This window comes from Trichosurus vulpecula, chromosome 1 (assembly GCF_011100635.1).
Source record: "Trichosurus vulpecula isolate mTriVul1 chromosome 1, mTriVul1.pri, whole genome shotgun sequence".
Lineage (NCBI taxonomy): Eukaryota > Metazoa > Chordata > Mammalia > Diprotodontia > Phalangeridae > Trichosurus > Trichosurus vulpecula.
In genome coordinates, this window is record NC_050573.1 from 74,793,387 (window position 1) to 74,817,421 (window position 24,035).

The window sequence follows — 24,035 nt, forward strand, 5'->3', positions numbered from 1 at the left end:
AAAAGGAGGCAGCCCACCCACCCTAACTGTTCCCCTGGGCCCACTCTCCCCTGTACAGTTTGCCAACCTGGCCAGTTCCCTGAACCCCCTGGATCCTGACAAAGGTAGGAAAGGCCTCTCCCACCTCACGAAGACCTTTGGATACCTGGGTCCCCACCTCGTTTGGGCACCAGCTGTGGGGCAGGGTGGGCAAAGGGGCCGAGTATCCCAGCCCCAGTGGAATGGAGTGGGAGTGGGGAGGAGTTCCTGCCTAGAGCAAGCCCTGAACTCAGACCCCTCCATGAACCCAGATGAGGAGGAAGAAGAGGAGGAGGAGAGTGAAGATGAACTGCCCCAAGAGATCTCTCTCAACTCCAGTGAGTCAACTGCCCTCAGCTCAGAGCCCTTGGAGCCCCCTGCCAAGCTGGCAAGGACTGATGGACGGGGCATCTTCGTGCAGGCCCTGCCCTCAAGCTAAAAGCCCTGGCTATTTGCTGGGGCTCCCCAGGACTCTGGCCCTCAGAGGGCAGGGCAAGGGCTGTTTCAGGGGCCACCTACCCCAAACCCACCTTGTAGCTGTGGGAATCCCATGAGCCCAGGCTTCCAGCAAAGGAGAAGCCTGGCCTCACCAGCCTTCTACCTTCCACCCCTACTCTCCTTCCCCCAACAGACACCAAAGTCCCAGCCAGACTCCAGGCTTCCCTGTAGCTCATGGGACTTGGTGTGTTTTTGCTCTGGCCCTCATGGTGGGGCAGGATACACCCCTAGCTACTGAGGGGGGAGCGGGAGAGCTCCTCAAAGCAGGGAAGGCATTGGCCCTGCACCTGTCACCCCTGCAAACCCACCCCTTCCTGTGGCCTTTGTTTGCCCCTGCGGGGTATGGGGGTGGGTGGTAGCACAATCCCAGGGCAAGAACCACTTGGCTGCACTGGAAGGATTTTGGGGGGGAGGGAGGGGTCAGGGGAGCTGGCTCCTCAATACTGCAAACACTGACACAAAAGACAAAGACGTGCCTTAAGGAACAAACTGAGCGTCCTGGCTGGCGGCAGGCTCCCTGGGGCAGTGGGCATGGCCCGGAGCAAGAGGGAGAGTGGAGCATCTCTTCCCCTGGCCACTTGCACAGGCCCAGAGCTGTGCCAAGCCTGGCCCACGGGGCCATCTGCCCAGCTCCCTACAGTGGGCATGGTGGCTCCCAGGTTTCCCTCACCCTCTCCTACTCCCTGGAACTGATTCCAAGCTCTGGCTTTGCACAGTGGCTTGCCCCCCACCCCAGGCTGTCTGGGGCTTAGGGGATGCTGAGCTGCCACCTCTGACACAGGTAGTATGGGTAGGGGGAGGGGTCGTTGCTCTTTGCAAGAGCAGTTGCTAAAGTGCAGAGGTCCCTGTCACCACCCAGAATCCTCCTTCCCCCAGTCCACTTCCCTTCTTGGTTTAAGTGCAATTAAAGCAGTTCCGGGCACTGCTTTAGGTGAGGGCTTGTGGGTCAGGGCCCTGCCCATCAGTCTCCTTCCCTGACCCCCTATTCGGCACCCTCTGCTGTGAGGGAGCATTGCAGGCCTCCATCAAGCCTTGGGAGAGACCCTCTCCTTCACAGGCTGTATCTCCACCTCAGTACCCTTCCTCTGCCCCATCCCATCCAGGCCTGGAGTTGTGGCAGGACCCTCTCCCTCCCCAAGGGCAGGGGAGAGACAGCTGATGGGGGGAGATGAGCAGGAGAGGCTTCCTTGTTTCCTCCTAGCTTCCAAAGACCAGTGCTAGATTGACACTGCCCTGAGAGCTGCCAGCCTAGCCCAGCTCTGGGAGATAAGGCCAAGGTGCCTCCTTCCAAGTGTGGCCAGCCTCCCCTGGAGCAGGCAGGCGGCAGGGGCCTGGGTAGCCCTCACTCATAAAAATCCCCCCCACACCCCAACAGCTGCCCTCTATGCTGGTTTGTCATGGAACCTTCTTAGCTATTCTAGTTTTCCAGAGATCTGTGCTTTTGTAATGTAATGATCTAACCCTCTCTCTAAACCACATAACTATTGTGCGATTTGTGAGCGATATCCACTCAGAGTCGGTAGCTGTTGGGGTTTTTCCAACCATCATGGCCTTATTCGTTCCAATTTTTTCAGTGTTTTCAACATGTGAGATAGATGTTTATGGCAAAACAAAAAACAAAAAAAAAAAAACCCTGACCTTATTGTATAAAAAAAAAAATCACTATTTTGTGTGCTCCAAGTGCAGCAGCTGAGGGGACTGGCCCCCACTCTGCTGGTGGCTGGTGCCACCGTGGGCCCGGGCAGCCAGGCCCTCTTCCCCGTGGTGGTGAAAGTGTCAAAGCGTGTGGTAGTTAGAGAGCCCGAGCTGTTTTCTACCTTTTTGTAGTCTTTCTTAAAACACAATAAATTCTGCTGTGTTATTTGGCTACCAGCTGACTCCCCCAGGCCTGGTGTCTGTTCCACAGCTTTGTCCTGTAGCCTTCTCAGGGCTCTGGTTCCTGACTCTACTCACTTTGTCTCTGACCCAGAGCACAAGTAGCATTCCTGACTTTAGGGTAAAGATGAGATTGGGGGGGAGGGGGGAGTTATATGATCCTGAAGGGAGTTCACACAGGCTCAGAAATTAAAACATTTATTACATGAATGGGGGGGGGGCAGGGAGAGGGGTCAGCCAACTCGACCTCCTCAAGGAACTGGCATCCACAGCTGGCAGCCAAGAAAACTTTTAGAATATACATGAAACCAAAGGCCCAGGCCTGGAAGGGAGGAGGGGGTGGGGAGAAGCTGAGTTTCTTGAAGCTTCTCTTGGCCCTCTTCCCTGTGCCCAGGGCTGACAGGGCTTTCTTTGCCAAGGAACGCAGCAACCTAGGTAGCCCTGGCCACTTAATCCCCAGGGGTCCCTCCCCTGCCCCCACTTAAATAGGCATAAATAAAAGGGATCTGGGCTCCAGGGCTCCTGGGGGGCCTTACCTTCCCCCAGCCTACCCTACTTTCCAAGGGGCGGGGGAGACCTTCCAGAGCCAGAGCCTTTCCTCCCCTCCCCACCCCCCACCTCCCAACCTAATACTAGGGGACAGGATGGGAGAAACAAAAAGCCCCCAAGTAACAACAAAATCCAACCCAAAACGAGGAGGTAGTATCGAGTCAGTGTCCAGAGCAGTGGGTGCCATAGCCCCCGGGCTCCTCACAGCACAATCCATGTGTACCGCTCGTTGTCAGCCAGGACCTTCAGGGAGCAGCCTGGAGGGGGTGGGACACACACACATACACACACACACAAGACAAGTACATCCCAACTTCTTTTGGGCACCCTTTCTGCCTCTTGTTTATAGGCTCAAAGGAGTTAAGCTGGAATGGCCCTCAGAACATCCAATCCAACCCCCTTACTTGACAGAGGAAACTAAAGCACAGAGAGAAGACACTTGGCCAAAATCACACAGGAAAGATCACAGGATTTTAAAGAGTTGGAGGGGCCATTCTACTGAGGCCCAGAGGTTAAATGACATGCTCGAGGTCAGACAGTAAACAAAAGAGCCAGCATTTCAATCCAGTGCTACTTCTAGGATAAAGGATATGATACACACTATCAACGTAGCCAAACCTTTATGAACCCATCTCTGCTTTGTGTCACTGACACACCTCTGGGAGGTCCCAAGTCCCCATAAGGTTAATTCCCATCACAGGAGTAGGGCAGCCCTTTGTTCTCAAATCATCTCATAGTGTAAAAACATAAGGCTCCTTACCCCATTAATTTGGGGATCTGGTGACCAGATTCATTGAAGGTCACTCCATCCTCACCTTTCACAATCTCTTTTCCCCCTCAGTCTTCCCTTTCCAGACTGGATTCCTCTTTAGTCTGTCCTCAGGAGCTCTCCCTCTCTGCCCATCCCCCACTTCTATCTTTGCTGCCGTTAGCTTTGGGGCCTTCTCTAGTTCCGTTCTATCTGGAGTTGGGACAACGAGTCCTAGGCACAGTCCTAGTGTTGCAGTTACAGATCAATGATTGATACTTGAATGAACAGGGCCTTTATATGAGGGGAAGGGCAGGTTTTTAGGTGGGGGCCTCTGTGTCCTCAGAAGTCAAAGCCAGATAAGAAGACCGACAGGCCAAGCAAGCAGAGGAAGAGAACGCTGGGTCGTTGAGACTGCCTGAGCCCCACCTTTGTGCAGTGCCTCATTGGTCATCCTGTTGACATAACGGCCACTGTTCTCAGGCACTAGCCACTTCATCACCATGTCCACACAACTCTTTCGATAGGAGCTCCAGACGCTGCCACTGGAAGGAAAAAAAGCAGCTCACACTGGATTCTGTGTGGGACAGACCCCCTCCTTTCTAAATCAGCCTTGGCCTCACCTGGTCTGCCCTTTGACCTCAGTAAGATCACCCACGCTGACCGTAACGAAGATGCCTGTGTTCAGGTCCCAGGCCACCTTCAAGCTGGTATGATAGGTCTTTGGTCTAGAGGGCGGGACAGAGGATAAACTGAGGCCCAGGGAAAATGGCCTAGACTATTGGGGAAGGGGTAGAGAGTGGAAATGAGAGGGTCATAGGATTCTGAGCTGCAAGGAGCCTTAAAGGCCCCTCATCCAAGCCCCTCTTCTCACAGATGGGGAAAACTACAACCTTGAGAAGGGAAACACTAGGCCCGGGATCCCCCAGCTACCAAATAGCAAAAAAGGGCTCTGAACCCAGGTTCTCTTCACTCCAGATCTACTGCTCTTCAGACTGAAACATCAGAGCTGTCAAGTGGAGAGCTAAGAGGCCTGTAGTAAAGGCCAAGGGGGCAGCATCATCATCCTGTGCTTGGTCAAGTGGCAGGCCTGGGGTACACAGGGGCGAGCACTTCCCTCCCCCCTCCCTCACCGGAGCTGGGCCTCCTCATTGGGGGAAGGGAAGGCCAGGAGCAGCAGGCCAATGTTGATGAGGACCTGGTTGGTTTCAGGACAGACCTGGTAGGGGAGAGAGCAGGGGAGGACAATGAGGAGAAGCCCCAGAGCCCTGGAGCATCACAGGCTGGAACCCAATAATAACAGCTTACATTTCTATGACAACTTAAGATTTACAAAGTACTCAATTCACAACCCTCAGTTGTGAGCAAATATTATTCCCATTTTAGAGATGAAGAAACTGAGACTTACAGGGGAATGATTTCCCTAATCATACAGCTAAAAAAGTACGAGAGCCAGGACTCAAACCTAGGTCCTTTTGTCTCAGTCTAGTGCTCCTTCCTCTCCAAATCAGCATGTATTTATCACCTACTCTGTGGAAATTGCTATACTAGGTGCTGGAGAATACAAAGACAAAAACTGATCAGTCCCTACCCTCAAGAAGCCATTAAGCCATTACCCATTAAGAAGACAACATGTATATTTACAAGACCTGTACAAAGTAGATACAAGGTGGTCAGGTGAGAAGGCCTTCTATGCCACTTCTGTCTCCTATGCCCACTCCCGACCCCAGAGGGCACACACCTCCAAAATGACGATGTCATAGTCACTGAACGAGCAGAACTGGTGGCTCCAAGTGGCATCATTTCGTATGACTTCATTAATGACATACTCAAAGTCGAGCGTGAGCTGCTCCACTGTCAGATACTGGCCCTTTAATGGACAAAGGGCCAGAGATATACATACACGTATGCTTGTTCCTCTTTGGCCCAGGTTGGCCTTCGCCACCCCTGATCTGCTGCATACCTGAAATACTGCCCGCTCTCTCATAGGCCGTAGATTCCTGCCCCGGAGATCAGTCACCACAAATGGAAGGGAGATCTTGTCATCTTCAAACCCTAGAGGTGGTGGAAGAGGGTGACAGGATGATAGATGGGGTGAGACTTTGGGGTTTGGAGTGGGCCTCTACTCTTCCCTACCCTCACCTGCACCCTCTCCTCACCATCCTCTGGTTCAGCCCAGTCCCCAGGCTCTAGCACATAATGGAGCTTGGTGTAGTTGACATAACCCGGCTCTGCAACAGGGGGCACTGTGTCAGGAGGACTGTCCCGGGGTCCTGACTCCCTGTCCAGGGCTGGGGCCTCACACGGCAGGCGACATCGGCTGCCCGAGGCCCCCAAGCAGGGGGGCTGTCGGGCCTCCTCCACGGCACCACCCTTTGCCTCCTTGGCCCTCCGGAAAATGTCAGCCACAAATTCCTTGGCTTTGGCAACAGCTGGCGAGGGCTCTGGAGGGCGAGCAGGGGTGGCCTCTGGGCAGGGTCCTCTGGACGCAGGGGGATCCTCTCGGCTCGGGGGCCCAGGAGGGTCAGGTGGGGCTGGCGGATGGGTGGTTCGGTCATAGAGGATTTGGCAGAAACTGCTGTCACCTAGAATAAGGGGATTTGAGTAGAGAAGCAGGTTGGGGGGAAAGAACACGGGGGTTCATAACTTACAAAGGCAAACCAGGGAGCTCTGGGTTAGAACCTGGGCAAGTCATTTCTCTCTGGGGATCTGTTCCTTTAGATGTAAAATGGGAAACAAGAGACTAAGGTAGCACTGACTAGATGGCAGCCAAGGCTCCTTCCACCTCCACATTCAATGGCCCTCATGAGAGCAGGTCAGGTTCTTCCCCTCTCTAGACCTCAATTCTTTCTCCTATAGGGAATTCGATTAGATAACCTGTAAAGTACCTCCTGGCTAGACATCTCATGATCCAGCGCTCCAAGGTAGCATCAAGAAACAGAAACGCTGAGGAAAAATTGTCTCTGATGCCTAATCCCTTCACTTAGTCGTAGGGAAGGGTAAAGAAAGCTGGCTCTACAAAGAAGGGAAAGACATTTTCTACCCAGGAGAGAATGGGGTTGGGGTCTAGGAACTATCATTCTAAAGAGACACTGGATCAAAATCAAATCCTTCTGTTACTTATTAGTAATTGGACCTTGCATAAGTCACAACACCTCTCTGAACCTCAGTTTGCCCACTTATAAAACACAGAGGTTGGACTACATGATTTCTAAAGTCCTTCCAACCCTCCAATCCTTTGAGCCACCGGGACTGACCACAGTGCCCCGCTAAGGTGTCTTCCCGTTCTACAAGTGGCCGAGGGAGGGCCAGGCAGCTGGGCTGAAGCCAAGGCTTGGGGCTACAAGCCTACCTGCTGAGCAGACAGAGACTGCACAGGCCACCAGGGAGTAACTGGTGTTGAGCAACACCACCTGGTCCTTTTTGAGCTGGAAGGCTGGCTGGAAGGTGGGGAAGGGATAGACCACCTGGTACTTGGTATGCAGCATGAACCCATGTCTCAGGCAATGGGCACTAGGGTCTCCTGAAACACACACACAGATACACACAGAGCTATAACAAATGCCTATGGTACATGCTGGTGACACATTTCCACATGTACCCCACGGAGCAAACATGAAGGAAACACATCTAAAGGGACCTGTAACATACCCACTCCAAGACATCCCTGCAGTACATATGCCTGTCCCAAAACAAAACAGTGCACCCCTGCAACAAGCACCTGCAAATGCATGGGCAGTACATAGGACACACAGCCTATGACATCCATAATACAACTACCACACACACATAACATAAGCATGCTTATGGTACATGCCTGGGACACTTCCATGCCTATACTGCACCCTTATGACACAAATACCCTGGTATTCTTTGTACCCTAACAATAGTACTTCCCACTGACACAGTGTAACTTGTACTGCTGTAGGTCCCTGCCCTAGCCTGGGCCACACGCAGGTCCACTCACCAGGATGGGAAAGGCTGGCATCTCGGCAGCTAGGGCAACGGTCTCTGGGTGGCATTGCCACAGTGCTAATGTAGATGTCCCGGTGGTTCTCATCACTCATCATCATCATGTTCATTAGAATCCCATTGGCTGACCGGGTGCTAAGGGGGCAGGGGGCAGGCTGAGCTGAAATCAATCCCAACCCCCTCCTCCTTCCTCCCCAACGTCGATCCCCAGCTTCCCCTGTCCTTCCGCCCCGCAAGCCCTCACTTGAAGCCAAAGACGATGACTTTGGAAGAGTCACTGGGCCACTCGCAAACAGTCAGATACAGGTCACTATAAATCTCTTCATCCTGGAAGAGCCGCACCTGCCTCACCTGTGGGCAGGATTTCACAGGAACCATGAACAGCATTTAGTAATAGAAGGCCCTTTGTGATCACCTCATCCAACCCTCTCATCTCACAGAAAAGAAAACCAAGTCCCAAGGAGGGGAGGGACTCGAAGAGTGGAGATTCAAACCCAGGCCTCTTTTCTCTAGGCCCAGGATAAAGACTGAGAGCTAGATGGGACTGCCCCTTGCCCAGGGAAGAAAAGGGACAAGCAAGTGGCGAGGAGGCCCACAGAGGGTTACTCCAGCCCCGCCTTCCTACCAGCTTCAGCTTGCTGTGGACGTTGAATTCCCACCAATACAGGTGGTAGATATAGAAGGAGAAGTCATCATCACCACTGTTGCTCGTATAGGAGAGGACATAGCGGCCGCATTTGGAAAAACCCAGGAAGATGTGCCTGTGGAGGGGGTACTTTTCTGGCACCTGACAAGCACTAGTCTTATTCTTCCTCCTTCCATCCTCGCCCCCACCTCACCCCTAATTCTGACATCCATCCCCCCACCCCCCACTGCCCCATCCTAGCATACATACAGCCTTGTCCCAGCCTCACCCCTAATTCTGACACCCATCCCCCATCCACCCACCCCATACTGCCCTGTCCTAGCATACACACACACACACAGTCTTGTCCCAACCTCACCCTGCACAAAGGAAGTCCTCATCCACAATGCTCTTTAAGGATACGCAGACACGGGGTGGTAGCTTACGGAACAGTCGAGGGGAGAGCTGCCCACTAATCTGGGGATGGGAAAAGGGGGAGGCCAGGCATCAAACTGCTTCTCTCCACTCCAGAGGCAGAGTCCATCCAAAGCTGCCCTGTTCCTAAACCTATACTGTCCTCTTCCTCTCAGTGAACTCCCTCTGACTCCCTGTCATTCTGTCACCCCATCTCCCAACTTTCTTCTCTCAGAGAAGTAGCTTTCGAGGTGTAGCCCAAATTGCCTCAATCTTTATTGTCCTGAGCCTAATTGACCTGTCCTTCGAACATCAGTTAGCCTTTCCTCCCTCCAAGCCTTTGCTCCTGCCATTCCCACTTATCCATATCCTGCTGCTTTCATGTCTCCCTTCCTAAACAGCATCTCCATCCCCACTTTCCAAATAGACAGAATCATGGAAGCTCAGAGATCAGTCATCCAATCCAACCCAGACCTGAATCAGAAAGCTCTTGACAACATCCTAATGAGGTCATTGAACCATTTCTTAAAGACCCTCAGGAAAGGAAAAACTACCTTCTCCTAAGATAGCCCATTTCCATTTGGAAAAGCTCTCTGTGAGAGAATATTTTCTTACATTAAACCTAAGTTTGCCTCTCTGCAACTCCCACCCACTGCTCCTACTTCTGTCCTCTGGGACCACATGGAACAAACCTATGCCTTCTTCCCCACAATATCATCTTCAAATATTTGACTATAAAATCCTTTTCTATAGTCTCTTTTCTGGGCTAAGCATCCCCAATTCCTTTCCGTGATTATGAAATGTCAAGGTCTCCAGAATTAGCTTTTTTGGCTGCCATTGCACACTCCTGACTTATATGGAGTTTACAGTCACCAAATCCCCCAGAAGTCTTTCAAATAAGCTACTGTCCAGCCACGAGTCCTTCAATACTGGCCTACTGAAGTTGATTTTTTGAACCAATAAAAAGGACTTTGCATTTGCCCCTAATAAATTTCATCTAATTTGGCCCACTATTCTAGCCTCCTGGAAATTTTTTGGGATCATTTCATTTGTGTGAATCATCCCTTCCAGCTTCAGAACAGCGGTAATACTGGTAAGTATACCATCTATACTTTAACCCAAGTCAATAACAATAACAGTAATACCTTGCACCCAGTCCACCCCTCAAATGCAGTGTTCAATACCATTGCTTTGCTATCTTTCAAGATTAAGCTAAAGAAACATTCACTGCATGAAAAATTCAATGACATATATATATAGATACATTGTATACACACACACACACCCCTTTGTCTCCCCAATAACAAAGTAAACCCCTGAAGGTTAGACTCTCTTTCTGGAAAGTCATTTAATCCCTCTGAGCCTCAGGTAGAGCAGTGAATAGAGCGCCAGGCCTGGAGTAAGAAGGACTAATCTTCCTGAGTTCAAATCTGGTCTCAGATACTTACTAGCTGTGTGACCCTGGGCAAGTCACTTGACCCTGTTTGCTTCAGTTTCCTATCTATCAAATGAACTAGAAAAGGAAATGGCAAACTACTCTAGTGTCTTTGCCAAGAAAACCCCAAATGGGGTCATGAAGGATCAGTTTTCTCATTTGAAAAAGGATAAATAATCTCTAAGGCCCCTTCCAGCTCTAAACCTATGATCCTTCCCTGGCTGCCAGCTGGGCTCACAGTGGGATTTTTTAAGTGTCTAGGAATGGATCTGCTTGGACCCTGAACATACTAATAGAACTGCCAAGTTTCCTAGGCTTTCACTTTCTTGTCAGGTACTGATGGGACAGAAACAATGTGTGAGCGCAAGTGAACATATGAGTGAGTAGGAGCCTAGAGACTGAATCTTGGGGACAGGCTAAACTAAAAGAGACAAAAATGAATTAACAAGTTCTTTCTTCATGAAGCTCGTCAGTAGGGGAGAGATCTGTGCATATGGATTACCATAAATCTGCCCCCCCCACCCCATTTCCCTCAACCCTCCCCCCCATCCCCTTCATGGTTCTTTTTACTCTTTAACAGACTTTCTCCTTACTTACAGCACCCACCCCACATCTCTAACACCAACTATACGGTTTTATTATTCTCTGGAACATATTCTCTTCCTCTATGCTCTCCTTCCTCTAACACCTCTCCACATTACCCTTTTATGCCCGGTATAAGGGCTTCTGCTCTATATCATGCTCTTCTCCATCACTCCTTTCCTTCTCCGATACTCTTGCTGGAAGGGTCTACCTCCTGCCCCCCCAGTCCAGAGGCGGGCTCACTGAAGCACCCCTTTCTTCTCCCATCCCTGGAGAGCCCCCTCTCATACTAACCTCTCCCACCACCACCCCCATTCCTCGGTACCCCTGCTCCACTACCAGATCTCCATCACACCCTTCCCTGTCACTCTTCCCATCTGCTAAGGCCTTCCTCCTCTATAAAGCGCTTTCCTTCATCACCTTTTCCTCCACCTCCGATGCTCTCGCCCCTCACGACCCGCCTCACCGACCCCCATAAGGCCTTCGTCCCCCCTTCCTCTCCACGGCCCAGCCCCCCACCCCTTCTCCCCACAATCCTTTCCTTCTCCCCCTCCCCCCCAGCGTCCTCCCCTCTAAGGCCCTTCCCCCCAGAATGTACACACACACACACCCCCCGTGCCCCTCCCCCCCGGACGCCCTCCCCTCTCCGGTTCTCCCCTCGGGAGCCCCCTCCCCCGCCCGATCCTCCGAGCTTCGGCCGAGCTCTCACCCTGACACGCTCCAGCTGCTTGAGGACATGTTCCCGCCGCCGCCCTCCGGCCCGCTTCCCTCCAAGGCCTCCGCCGCCTCCGCCGCCGCTCCCGGCCCCGCTGTTCCGCTCCGATTTCGAGCTGGGCGCCATTTTCACCCCCTCCCTCCACTTCCGGAGCAACCGGCCCCGTCGCCCCACCCCCTCCGCCTCTTCATTGGCCCTATCCGAGGGATGCGGCGAGCCGGTTGGAGGGGAGTCGGACCTCGGAGCTTCTTCCCGCTCGACCTGTCCATCAAAGCCATCCCGGATGGTGATTGGTAAATCTGGCGCCGCAGTCGCATTTCGGTAGGCCGCATGCGCTGCCAGTTCCATTGACCCCGCCTTCCCCTTGATACTAACCAATCAATAAGCAGAATGTGCTCGGATCCCCTGCAGACAACTCTTAGTCTATGGGTAGGGGGGCTTGTCAATCTCATTATCGAAACGCCCCCTTGAGGCCGCTAGGTTTCCATAGAGACCGTAAGAGGCCCTGGCACCGAGGGCTCTCTGTGGTCCAGAAGGGGCCTAGTCTCCACTTCTTTGGGATGTCTGTAGATAGTGCCTGACGACTACACTCAAGTCCTGTTACCCTGGCAACCACCTGGAGCCTTTCATTCATTCTCCCCCACCCCCACCCCAGTACCTACTATGGGCTGGGAAGAGACAGATAAGAGCCTGCTTTCAGTGGAGAATGAAAGAAAGTCTGGATAAGGACTGCTGCTCCCCATCTAAGCCTTAGGGAAGGCTTCCAGAGTCCTGAGCGGGGCCTTGAAGAATGGGGAAGGCTTCCAGGTTTAGGCTACTGCAGTCTCAAAAGATAGAAATGGGAAAACTTGGGGGCACATAGAGTGGTACAGTGAGTGGGCCAGTCTGAAGGGGCCATTAGGTAAATAAACGTCGTGGGGAGAGTGCAGAGGAGTAGTGGGAAAGAGGAAAGGGAGTTTGGAACTAAGCCATAGAGGGCCTTGAATGCTACTATCATCAGTTTAAATTTATTCCTACAGTCAGTGAGAGTACTGAGAAAAGGAGGGACATGACATTATGAACATGGGTCTGGTGACTTGTGCAGGAAAGATTGGTTTTAGGAGAAACTGAACGCACAGCTAGGAAGGGATTACAATAATCCAGGTGAGAGGCCATGAGACTCCAGGCCAGGGTGATGGCAAAGAGAGAGAGAGAGAGAGAGAGAGATTCACTTCATAACATCCTGAGTTTGAAGTGCTGGACAGTGTATCTAGGTGAAAATGTCCATTAGGCAGTACCTGTGAGACAGGAATTTAGGAGATGAAGAAATAGACACCGTGTGCATTGAGGTGATAATTGAAGCCACGGGCGGTAAAAAGAGTATGCAGAGGAGAGGAGTCCCAAGAGAGAAGATGAGAGAAGTCCCAGAAAAGGAGAGGAATCCTAGGAGAAGAGAAGAGTCTAGGGGACACCCACATTTAGGGAGTAGGAGAAAGAATAAGAGCCAGTGAGGTAGAATATAGAACTATAAGAGGTCAGTATGCCACTGCAAGGGAGGAGAAAAGTATCCAGGAGAGGGGATGGCCACCAATGCCAAATGCTGTAAACAACAAAAAAAAAAAGTCAAGAAGGATGAAGACTGGGAAAAGTTATTGATGAGGAGATCACTGGTGACCTTTGAGAGTGAAACTTTCAGTTGAGTGATAGGGTTAAGGATTGATTTACTGAGTGGAAGAAAGATGAGGCAGTGAGTATGAATGATTTTTAGAAGTCTGGCAATGAAAGGGAGAAGAGAGATACTCCAGAAGGTTGCAGAGTTGAGGAAAAGGCATTTTTTTTAGGATAGGGCTAGCCAGGTATAATCTTAGGCTTTATGGAAAGAGGAAAATAAAGAGGAAGGATAAAAGAGAGGGAATAAGCAAGGTCCCAAAGAATATGGGTTGGAATAATAATAGCATAAGATTTACTATGCATCTTCTAGCTCGAGGAAATCTTATAGGCCTTTAAGATAAAAAGATGATAGGTGGCTAAAAAGATGGCTAACATGACAAAACAGGAAAATTATAAATGCTAGAGATGTGGGACAAACTACTGCATTGTTGGTGGAGTTGTGAACTGATCTAACCATTCTGGAGAGCAATTTGGAACTATGCCCAAAAATGTGCATACCCTTCAACCCAGCAATACTGTTTCTACGGCTGTATTCAAAAGAGATCATACAAATGGGAAAAGGACCCGTGTGTACAAAAATATTTATAGCAGCTCTTTTGTGGTGGCAAAGAATTGGAAATCAGGAGGATGCCCATCAATCGGGGAATGGCTAAACAAGTTGTGGTATGTGAATGTAATGGAATATTATTGTGCTATAAGAAATGAAGAGCAGACGGACTTCATAACAACCCAGAATGACCTATATGAACTGATGCTGAGTGAGGGGAGCAGAACCAGGGGAACATTGTACACAATTACAGACACATTGACTAACTTTGACAGACCTGGCTCCTCTCAGCAATGCAAGGTTCTAAGACAGCTCCAAAAGAAATTGGAAAAAGAATTACAGAGTATGAATGCAGATTGAAGCAAACTATTTGCTCTCTCTTTTATTTTTTTATATATTTTTTTGTTTCTTCTTTCTTGTGGTTCATTCCAATGGTTATAATTCTTCTTTACAACTTGATTATGGTGAAAATATGTTTAATATAAAGGTATATGTAGAACCTATATCAAATTACATGCTGTCTTGGGTGGGGAGGGAAGAGAAGGAGGGGGAGAAAATTTGGAACTCTAAAACTTGTGGAACTAAAGGTGGTAAACTAAAAATAAATAAGTTTAAAAGAAAAAAAAGGTAAAAAGATGAGCTGTGACCCAGTCCTTACCCTCTAAGAGCATAGCTGGAGGTGAGGACAGGGAGAACATGACATGTGAATATGCCCCTTTTCACAAGCTTATATCGACTAATGAGAGAACTCCCTGGCAATTGGGAGCTGTCTATCATGGCTGCATGGGGTTTGGTCAAAAGAAGATCTCTCCTTAGTCCATGGATTTTAACTCAGATGGTCCTGACTCCAGACCCAGAGCTCCATCCACTGTACTATCTAGCTCCCTCTAGGTGACCCCTAAGTTGATCCTTGAAGAACGAAAAAGATTTTAATGAGTCATGATGAGGAGGTAGTACATTTCAGCCATGGGGTTAGCCTGTGCTAATACACCAAGGTAGGAGGTAGCAGGACAAGATCAGGTTAGACTTTAGAATTTGTGGATAATACAGGTGAAAGCCTAGAGAAGGGAAAGATCCCCATCTTTGAGGTAGTAAGAACAGAAGAAGAGTCCATGGATTAAGACACAGAATGACTGAGTTAGGGAGGCATTGCGGTGAATAGGAAAGAATACTGGATTTGGGGGTCAGAGGACCTGAGTTCAAATCTCAGCTCTGGGACCTTTTAAACCTTGGTCAAGTCACTTCCTTAACTTCTCTGAGCCTCAGTCTCATCTCTAAGATAAGAGGGTTGGACTACATAGTCTCTGCAGTCCCTTCCAACTCTAAGCCTATGCACCTTTGAGGAAGGGAGTTGAAGAAGCTTATAGAAATGACCTAGATTTCCACAGTGTAGACAGGAATATGATAGCTAACATTTATATAGCACCTCTTATGTACCAGGATTGTAACAGCACTTTACAAATATTATCTCCTTTCATCCCCACAACAACCCTGGAAAGGAGGTGCTATTACTATCCCCATTTTACAGTTGAGGAAACTGAGGCAAATGGAAGTTGAGTGACTTGCCCAAAGTCACACAGTTAGTAAGTATATGAGGCTGGATTTGCACTCAGACTTTCTTGACCCCAAGCCCAACACTTTTATCCATTGCACCTCTTAGCTACCCCAATTATCCAACATCAATACAGGACATCAATGGTAGTCCTGCTCCTATGGTGCACAGATTACTTCCAGGCCCACTTATACAAGTGAATAAATTCCATTTTAAGAAATTTGATATCACCTTCAGGTTATTTTTTTTTCCGCTTGAGTTTTACTCCAAATGAAAATGTAGATGTACCTTATTTTTGGAGGCATGCCATATGGCAGAAAAGTTCAGGAAGGAGAAGATGTTTGTTTGAAGAAGACAACTTTATATAAGTGCATCTTAGATTTCCTAGGATCTAGAGCTGGAAGAACCTAAGAGATCATTTATTCAAACTCCTCATTTCACAAATGAGAAAAATGAGGGCCAGAGAAAAACAGTGACTATCACAGTAGTTGTGGTGAACACAGCCTACAGGCAGTCATGGCACTACTTACAAAAGCATATATTACCTGCAAGAGCCCTCTCAATGCATTCAATCAATCGATCAATCAACATTTATGAAGCATCTACTATGTGCCAAGCACTGTGCTAAGCCATTCACATTGGCTTTGACTTACACAGGATTCGATGTAGAAATTTGGTGAGTTCAGTGCCTGGCTCACAATCTCCCTCTCTACCCTAAATCCTGCCCTAATACTAGGGGACTTCAACACACATGTTAGTGCTCCATTAAATAGTCTAACCTCCTAGTTCCCCAATTTACTCAACTCTCATCACCTCCTGGGATTGGCACACCTTTGATCTTTCCATCACCCATGAAGTTTTCCACTTCCATAATCAAGGATTCTGAAATTCCTATCTCTCCCTAAATTTCACTCCTCCTAAACCGATCTCTCACCCTCACCATAACCTCCAATCCCTTCACCATCCAGTACTAACCCAGGCCATTACTCCTGTCCTTATTCATATTCTCCTAGCTTCCCTATCTCAACCTCTTGCCAAATCAACTCAATTCTATATTGGCCTCTATCCTTGAATCCCTAATACCCTTGGGCCTATCCCCACCAAGCTTTGACAAACTCCAAAGCCTGGCTTGTTCCCATCATCTGCCTCCACTGACCCCCCTTATATACTACTGAACAGAAATAGAGGAGTCACTCAACTGTGCTGACTGGGACCACTATAACTATGAATTTTTAAAATAAATTTTTATTGATAGCTTTTTTTTAACACTGCTTACATTTTCCCTTATATCCCTCTCCCTGAGAGCCAACCTTTTATAACAAATGTCTTTTTTAAAAAAGAGGAATAAGAGAAAAAATTCATCAAAATCAATTAACACCTCAAAAATATTCCATGATAGTCCATGCAATGTTCTATACCTATGATGATCTCATTGCCCTGATGGCCAATTATCATCTCTGATAATTTTATGATTTTAGATAATTATTAGACCTATGTATCTAGTCCTAGCTTCTCTTCTGACCTTCAGTCTTATATGACCAACTGCACAGTCCTGTAGATATCTGATATTCAACATGTCTAAAACAGAAGTCATTATCTTTTTCCCAAAATGACATCTTTTTCCAAACTCTCCTATTTCTGTCAAGGGCACCATCATACTCCTAGCCACCTGGACTCACATGCTCAGTTTCATCCTCAACTCCTCACACTCACCTCACATATTTAATCTGTGGTCAAAGTTTGTCATTTCTACCTTTATAACATCTTTCATACATATATGTATATATGTATATATATATGCACACACACTCTTCATTCCATATATGTGTATATATGTTTGCATATGTATGTGTGCATATACACATATGTGCATTATACACACACACATGCATACACATGCACACATACTCTTCTTTCCACTCCACTCCAGTCTGTTCTCTACTCAGCTGTCCAAAAGATCTGAAAATGGTCTAACCATGTCACCCCCAAACTCAGTAAAATCCAGTGGCTCTCAACCACAGCTAAGATCAAATACAAAATCCTCTATTGGGCTTTTAAAGCCTCTTTCAACCTGCCCCTTCCTATCTTTACAATCTTCTTATTCTTTACTCTCCTCCCTGTACTTTATGATCTGGTGATCCATGATGTTTTACTGGATGTCCCTCATGCCTGGAATTTTCTCCCTCTTTATTTCCATTTCTTAGCTTCCTTCAAGACTCACTTCAAATAGCACCATTTTCAAGAGACCTTTCTCTGTTTCCGCTCTCCTCTGAGATTATCTCCCATCTATACTGTATATATGTTGTATATCCATAGAATATGAGCTCCTTGAGGACAGGGACTGTATTTGTTTCCCTCTCCTCATATTCCCTAGTGTTTAGCACAGTGCTTGGCACATGGTAAGTGCCTAATAAATGTTTGTTGACTGACTGGCCATGGATCTCTACCTCTGCAAATGAGGAGAACGGGGAGGTAACTTAAACGTTTGCCTTTGGCCATTGCTTGCTCTTTACAATTTCACAATATTCATTTGATTTGATTTTGGTGTTGTCATTGTTTCCATTTACATTATTATGGTCATTGTGGATGATGTTTTCCTGGCTATTCTACATCAGTTCGTACAATTCTTTCTATGGTTCTCTGGATTCATAATGTTTGCAATTTCTTACAGCATAGTTATCATGTTACTACGATACATTCCGCTACACTCACATACCACAATTTAGCCATTACCTAATTGATAGGCATCTGCTTTGTTCCAGTTTTTTGCTACCACAATAAGTGTTGCTGTAAACATTTAGATGTCTATGAAGTCTTCCTTTTTTTGTCAATTATTTCCTTGGGGTCTAAGGGATACCTAGCAGTGGAACTTATAGGTTAAAGGATATGGACATTTTATCTCACTTTATTCGCATAATTCCAAATTGCTTTTCAGAATTTTTGTTATCAATTCACAACTCCACCAACAATGCTTTGGTACACCTTCCTTTCCACAACCATTAGAAATTGCCATCTTTTGATGTCTTTGCTGATTTGCTTGGTGTGAGGTGAAACCTCAGGGTTGTTTTGATTTTATTTCTTCTATTAGTGATTGGAGCATTCTTAAATATGGTTATTAATAGTTTATAGTTCTTTCCAGCTTTATCTAATCTCAACTCAGCCCTCCTTGTAGCAAAGCAATCCTTTTACTCCTCCCTGACTGATTCTTCAGCCCATTCATTGCAATACCTATCCAAGACCTTCTCTTTGCTCCTCCAGCCTCCTATGGCACTACTCTCCCCCATCCTCTTAGCCAAGGACCTCACCTCACATCAAGGCCATTCTCTGTGAGCTTTCTTTTCTCCGCTCCTTATCTCAAAGCTCCTAGGCAATATCCTCCACTATTTCCTTCTTTATTCTAGCCTCTGATGAAGTAGCCCTTCTCCATGCCATAATGAGCTCCTCCTCTGTATGTACCCTTGATCCCATGCTCTTTGATGTTTTCTCTTTCATATATCACCATAGTATCCCATGTATTCCTCCCCCCTCCCCCTCCTAGAGAGCTCCCATTTGACAGATAGTACTTTGATCTCATGCTTTTCTGTTGTTTCCAGCATGTTGCCTCCACAATCATCTCCCCTCCCCCAATTTTCAGTCTTTCCAAATCTGGCTCCTTTCCTACAAAAATGTTCAAATCTCCTCCATCCTGAAAAATAATCTCACTAGATCCTACTGTCCCCGTTAGCCATTGTCCTGTATCTCTACTCTCTCAGCTAAATTCTGTGAAAAAGCTGTTTGCACACAGTGCTCCCAATCTCTTTAAATTTCTTCAAAACCATTTGCAGTCTGGGTCCCAACCTTGTAACTCAACTGAACTGTTCTCTCCAATGTTACCAATGATCTTTTCATTGACAAATCTAGTGGCCCCTTTTTAATTCTCATCCTTCTTGACTTTTCTGCATTATTTGACACTACTGACCATCTTCTCCTCCTGGACACTCTCTCTTCTCCCTCTTTAACCTGTTCATTTGCCTCTAGAGCTCTGTTCCCTTTAGCCCTCAGCGCCTTCTCAAGCTAGTATCCCAACTCTGACTTGACTTGCTTCCCTCTGCTTCGGTCCAATAATTAGCCATTTCATTGGCTACTTTGTCACTACATTGTCCTATGCCACTGAATCCCTCTTGTCCTATCACCACTCAATTTTCTAAACCTCGGTCCCAAGTCACTCCATTATCCTATTCCTCCACTCTTACAAGTTACTGAATGCAACTGGAGGACATCTCACAGTTGTTCTCACTGGGTATGTTACAAAAAAGTTATGTTATCCAACCTCAAGTGGGTCCTAATAATGTACAGCAAGGCAGTCTTTTTATTCCTGCCTTGTTGATTCCCTACCTCATTCCTTCCAAAAGCTATCCCAGACCTCTTTTCTTGTCAAACTCTTTGTCCTCCTTTGTCAAACACTTTCTCCTCCCACTCTCTCTCAGCTGTAGAACTTGACTCTCACTTTACTGAAAAACTTGAGATACTTCTGCATGAGTTCCTTCTTGTCCTATTCTCTTCATCTCAAAGCCCCTTGACAAAATCTCCAGCTCTCTCCTTTTTTACCCCTGGTCTTTAACAAAGAGGTAGCCCTTCTCCTTGCCAAGGCCAGCCTCTCTACTTATGCACCTGATTTGATACCCTTCTTTCTTCTCTAGCACGTTGCATCCTCAATCATCCTACCTGTCTGACCACTCCTTCTTAGTCCCTGGTTGATTCATCATCCGCTCCATTTCCCCAGTTGTGGATGTTCCCCAAAGTTCTTTCATAGGTGCTCTGTCATCCTCTTAATTTTTCCTTCTATCCCCTCTCTTGGTACTTGCATCAGCTCCCATGGGTTAAACTCTCATTACTATGAAGATGACTCCTAAATCTATATGTCCAGTATCCTACAAACTTCAGTCCCAGATCACCAATTGCTAATTGGACATTTCAAAATGGAGGCCACAGAGACGTCTTAAACTTGACATGTCTAAAATGGAAATCAGTATTTCCCCCTAAATCTTTTCCTCTTTCAAACTTTCCTATTTTGAGCAAAAGCATCACCATCCTTCCAATGTCTTAGATCATAATCTTAGCATCATCCTTTTCCTCATCCAATCATTTGTCAAATCTTGCCAATTCTCAACCACATCTCTTGAATCTGACTCTTCTTTATTCAATGGTTACTTCTTGAGTTCAGACCCTCATCACCTCTCACCTGGGTTATTACAATATGCTCCTTATTGGCCTCCCTGCCTCACTGCTCACCATTCCATTCCATTACTGTTGCCAAAGTAATTTTCCTGAAGCAGAGATCTGACCATGTGTCTGTCTCCCCTACTCAACCGATTCCAGTAGCTTCCTACTACCTCTAGGATAGAATGGAATCTCTTTTGTTTAGTTTTTAAAGCCCTATGCAACCTTGCCCCAACATACTTTTCCAACTTTATTGTACATTATTACTCTCTTCCCCAACTCTGTAAGCTAGCCAAACTGGCCTCTCTGCTCCTTACACAGGACACATTTCCTTCCCCATACCTTTTGTACCGGCCATTCCCCAAGCTTGGAATTTATTCCCTCCTTACTTCTGTCTCGTGAAGTCTCTCTTTTCCTGCAAGGTGTAGCTCAGGCATCATCTTGTGTATCCAGAGCCTTTCCTGATCCCCCCACATGCTAGTGCTCCTCTCCCTAACTACCTCAAATTTAACGATTATATGTATTTGTATTCATTTGTTTTTATATTTGTGCCGCATGTTTTTATATGTACTTGTTTGTGTTAGATCATTGCAAGCAGGGATTACTTTGTTCTCTATACTTCTATCCCAGGCACCTAGCACAGGACCTGACACATTGTAGATGCTTAATATTTGTTGATTGATTGTTCTCTCCTAGTTCTCCTTTTACCTGTCTGACTCACCCTTCCTCAGTCTCTTTTATTTGGCCATCATCCATTTCATGCCCACTAACTGTGGCTGTACCCCAAGGCTCTGTCCTGGATGACCCATATTTTTATTTTTCTATACTCTCTCACTTGGTGACTTCATCAGTCCTCATGGGTTCAATGCTCATCTCAGTGTAAAAGACTTCCAGATTTATATATCCAGCTCTAAACTCTCTCCTGAGCTCAAGTCTCAGATCACAAACTGCCCACTGAACATCTCAAATTGGAAGTCCTATAGGCATCTGAAACTCAATGTACCCAAAACAGAATTCATGATCTTCCCCTCACACCCCACCCTGCTTCTGAATGTCCCTTTTTCTGTAGAAGGTTCCATCATTCTCCCAGTCACCCAGGTTTGGCACTTCAGTGTCATTCTCTACTTCCCATTCTCACTCACTGCCCGTATCTAAATCGTTTGCCAGATCTTATTTATACATCTTCTTGTTCGCAGTCACACAACCCTAGTCCAGTTACCAATAATCACTTCTCACTTGGACTATTTAAGTTTGGTCTCCAGGCATCACGTCTCTCTCCTTTTTAATCCATGCTCCACGTTACTGTCAAAATGGTTTTCTTAAAGTACAGACCTTATCATGTCATCCCCTTCCTCAATAAACATCACGGGCTTCCTATTTCTCCTGAAATTTAAAGCACTTCCCACACCTAAGGAAGGGAATTCTCTTTTTAGCCCATATAGCAATGGCTTACATTATAAAGCCCCAAACCCCAAATTCTATATCTTCTGCCCCAGTTAGATAACTTAATAGAAGTTTATCTTAATGCTTACAGTAAAATTCTGGTGTCCATAATGTATCTCATCATCAGGACAGATAAAGAGCCGAGAATGGTTCCATGTATCCATACCTCTCAATTAATAGTAAAATAGTACTTTACTGTCTTTCCTACCTTTCCAGTCTTCTTAGAAGTCACTCCCTTCCACACAGTTTATGGTCCAGCCATACTGGACCACTTACTGGTCTTCACACGAAACACTCCCTGTCTTATTTTTTTTTTTGTGCCTTGGCCCTGGGTGTCCCCACCCCCTACCCATGCCTCACATATTCTCCTGTCTCATCTCTACCTCTGGAATTTCTGGTTTCCTTTATGATTCAGCTTAAGTACCACCAACTAAATGAAGCCTCTCCTGGCTCCAATTTCTAGTGCCCTCCAGCCCCAAATTACCTTGTATTCTTTTTGTATATATTCTGTTTATACTTATGTAACCAGGGACAGGCCAATGAGAGCCCAGTCATATGAGCACATGAACAGCAGCCTTTACCAGATGAAATCACAAGTATTCTGGGACTATTTCTTGTATGCTTCCTGAACTGTGAAGGAAAGGGCCTCTGGCTACTGAGCTGGAACAGAGCTTTCGAAAGAAAAAAAGAGAGAGAGAGATGAGCAACCCACTCTTTCTTTTTCCTGGCAGTGATCAAGGCAAAGAGTGCTATAAGCTTCCAGGTGGGGAAAAAGGTGGGGAAAAATGACACCACCCTCCTGTTGCCACCATGAATGTGCCATCTCTGTTCTTTGGCTCTTGACATTTGTAATTTTCTGTTCTTAGGTGAAAGGAGTATTGGAGAAAGAGCTGATTAAATAGAGCCTTGTAAGCTGCATATACTCATAAGGACTGGACTCTCATTGTCTAGTCTCCCCATTACACTCATCTATGTACTTTTGTCTCCCCAGCGAGAGTGTAAGCTTCCTGAGGGCAAGGATGGTTTTCCCTTTTGCCTTTGTATCCCCATACTTGGAATAATTCCTGCCACATAGTAGACACTTTACAAATGCTTGTTAATTGATTCAGTACATACCACCTGTGGTGTCCCTTTTTGGGGGACCTTGGTTTTCCCATCTATAAATCTCAGATGAATCTTCTAGGTCAGAGAATCTGTGACCGCACCTATTTTTTCAAGTTAGATTTTCCTTTGCTTTTAGTTGCTAAAAATCATATTCCCAGATTGACTCTAAGCCTAACTAGAGTGAATTGTTGAGGAAAGCAGTACCCAGAACAGACAGGCATCACACATCCCTCTAGTGCTACAAACTTTAGGATACTGACATATTCTGAAAGTACTCCTATGGAAGATTTACAAACCCTTTTTAGTTTTTTACAAAGCACTTTCCCTCTGTATAGGGAATACAATTATCCCCATTTTACAGATAAAGAAAATAAGACTCAAAGAAAATAGCCCAAGGTCATACAGATAGTATCAGGGATTTGAACTCTGGCCTTCTTCCTGACCATGCATTCCTGTCTGGGCAGGAGCAGGACTGAGATGCAGGACCTATGCATCATTTGGCTGAGAGGTATCCCAAGTTGGTCCCTAGACGAGTACCCCAGACCTAAGAATTATCCACCAGATCTCAGCAGGCTATGTCCAGAGGGAAAGACAGCACCCAAGTACCCAGCCCCCAATGAGGAAGGAAGTTTCTCTGCTGAGACTGGAGGGGTAGGGAAGGAGGCAACAAGAAGCAGGAGGGAGTGGGGAAGCCTCAGACCCAAGTGCCTTCCTCACTTCCCCAATGATTTCCTCTAGGCCCTGTATGCTTTCCTCCTCCACCCCTTCTTCTTGCCTCCACACACACCATCCCCTGCTCTTGAAATAAACTCCTCTTCATCTATACCTTGGACCTTCCTGGCAAAGCTTGTCTTAGAGGCCACCTCATCCATGAAGTTGCCTAACCATTTCTCCTCAGGTGAAAATGATCTGGACAAGATAAGGCATTAGCTCAGCACCCAGGGTGCTGGTGCTGGTAGGGAGGTGGGGAGTGTGGACAGACTGGAGGCTCCACAGACGCGGAGTGCAAAGAGAAATCCAAGGTGGGAGAGATCATTTTCATTTTCATTAGGGAAGTGAGGAAGTCCTGGGGGCTGGGCTAGCCTCTGCAGCTCACTCCCCTTCCCCTT

General features: G+C 47.1%; 2 protein-coding genes across 5 annotated transcripts in view; one reads left to right on the forward strand and one right to left on the reverse strand.

The window, feature by feature from the left end:
* Positions 1 to 2,388, forward strand: part of RFX1 (regulatory factor X1) — a 36,837-nt gene extending 34,449 nt beyond the window's left edge. For 2 of the 3 annotated variants that reach the window (XM_036741034.1, XM_036741033.1), the window contains 2 exons: positions 59 to 104; positions 291 to 900. In XM_036741034.1, the coding sequence (XP_036596929.1) occupies positions 59 to 104; positions 291 to 457 (213 nt within the window). In that variant the 3' untranslated portion in view covers positions 458 to 900. Of the gene's footprint in view, positions 1 to 58; positions 105 to 290 lie in introns of all 3 variants that reach the window. The other variant, XM_036741032.1, reaches the window with a different exon arrangement.
* Positions 2,389 to 2,573: 185 nt separating this feature from the next.
* Positions 2,574 to 11,590, reverse strand: DCAF15 (DDB1 and CUL4 associated factor 15). Of its 2 annotated transcripts, XM_036742256.1 has the most exons (13): positions 11,426 to 11,557; positions 8,665 to 8,762; positions 8,286 to 8,421; positions 7,905 to 8,011; positions 7,656 to 7,795; positions 7,041 to 7,211; positions 5,848 to 6,273; positions 5,652 to 5,743; positions 5,430 to 5,558; positions 4,822 to 4,907; positions 4,312 to 4,416; positions 4,118 to 4,233; positions 2,574 to 3,197 (listed from the first exon to the last, which is right to left on the reverse strand). In XM_036742256.1, exons 1-13 carry the CDS (start codon positions 11,555 to 11,557, stop codon positions 3,142 to 3,144), a joined length of 1,794 nt encoding a protein of 597 aa, XP_036598151.1. In that variant the 3' UTR covers positions 2,574 to 3,141. The 2 variants fall into 2 exon arrangements, with proteins under 2 accessions (XP_036598151.1, XP_036598150.1); XM_036742255.1 differs by having other exon boundaries at positions 2,574 to 4,233; positions 11,426 to 11,590.
* Between the last annotated feature and the right edge of the window lie 12,445 nt (positions 11,591 to 24,035).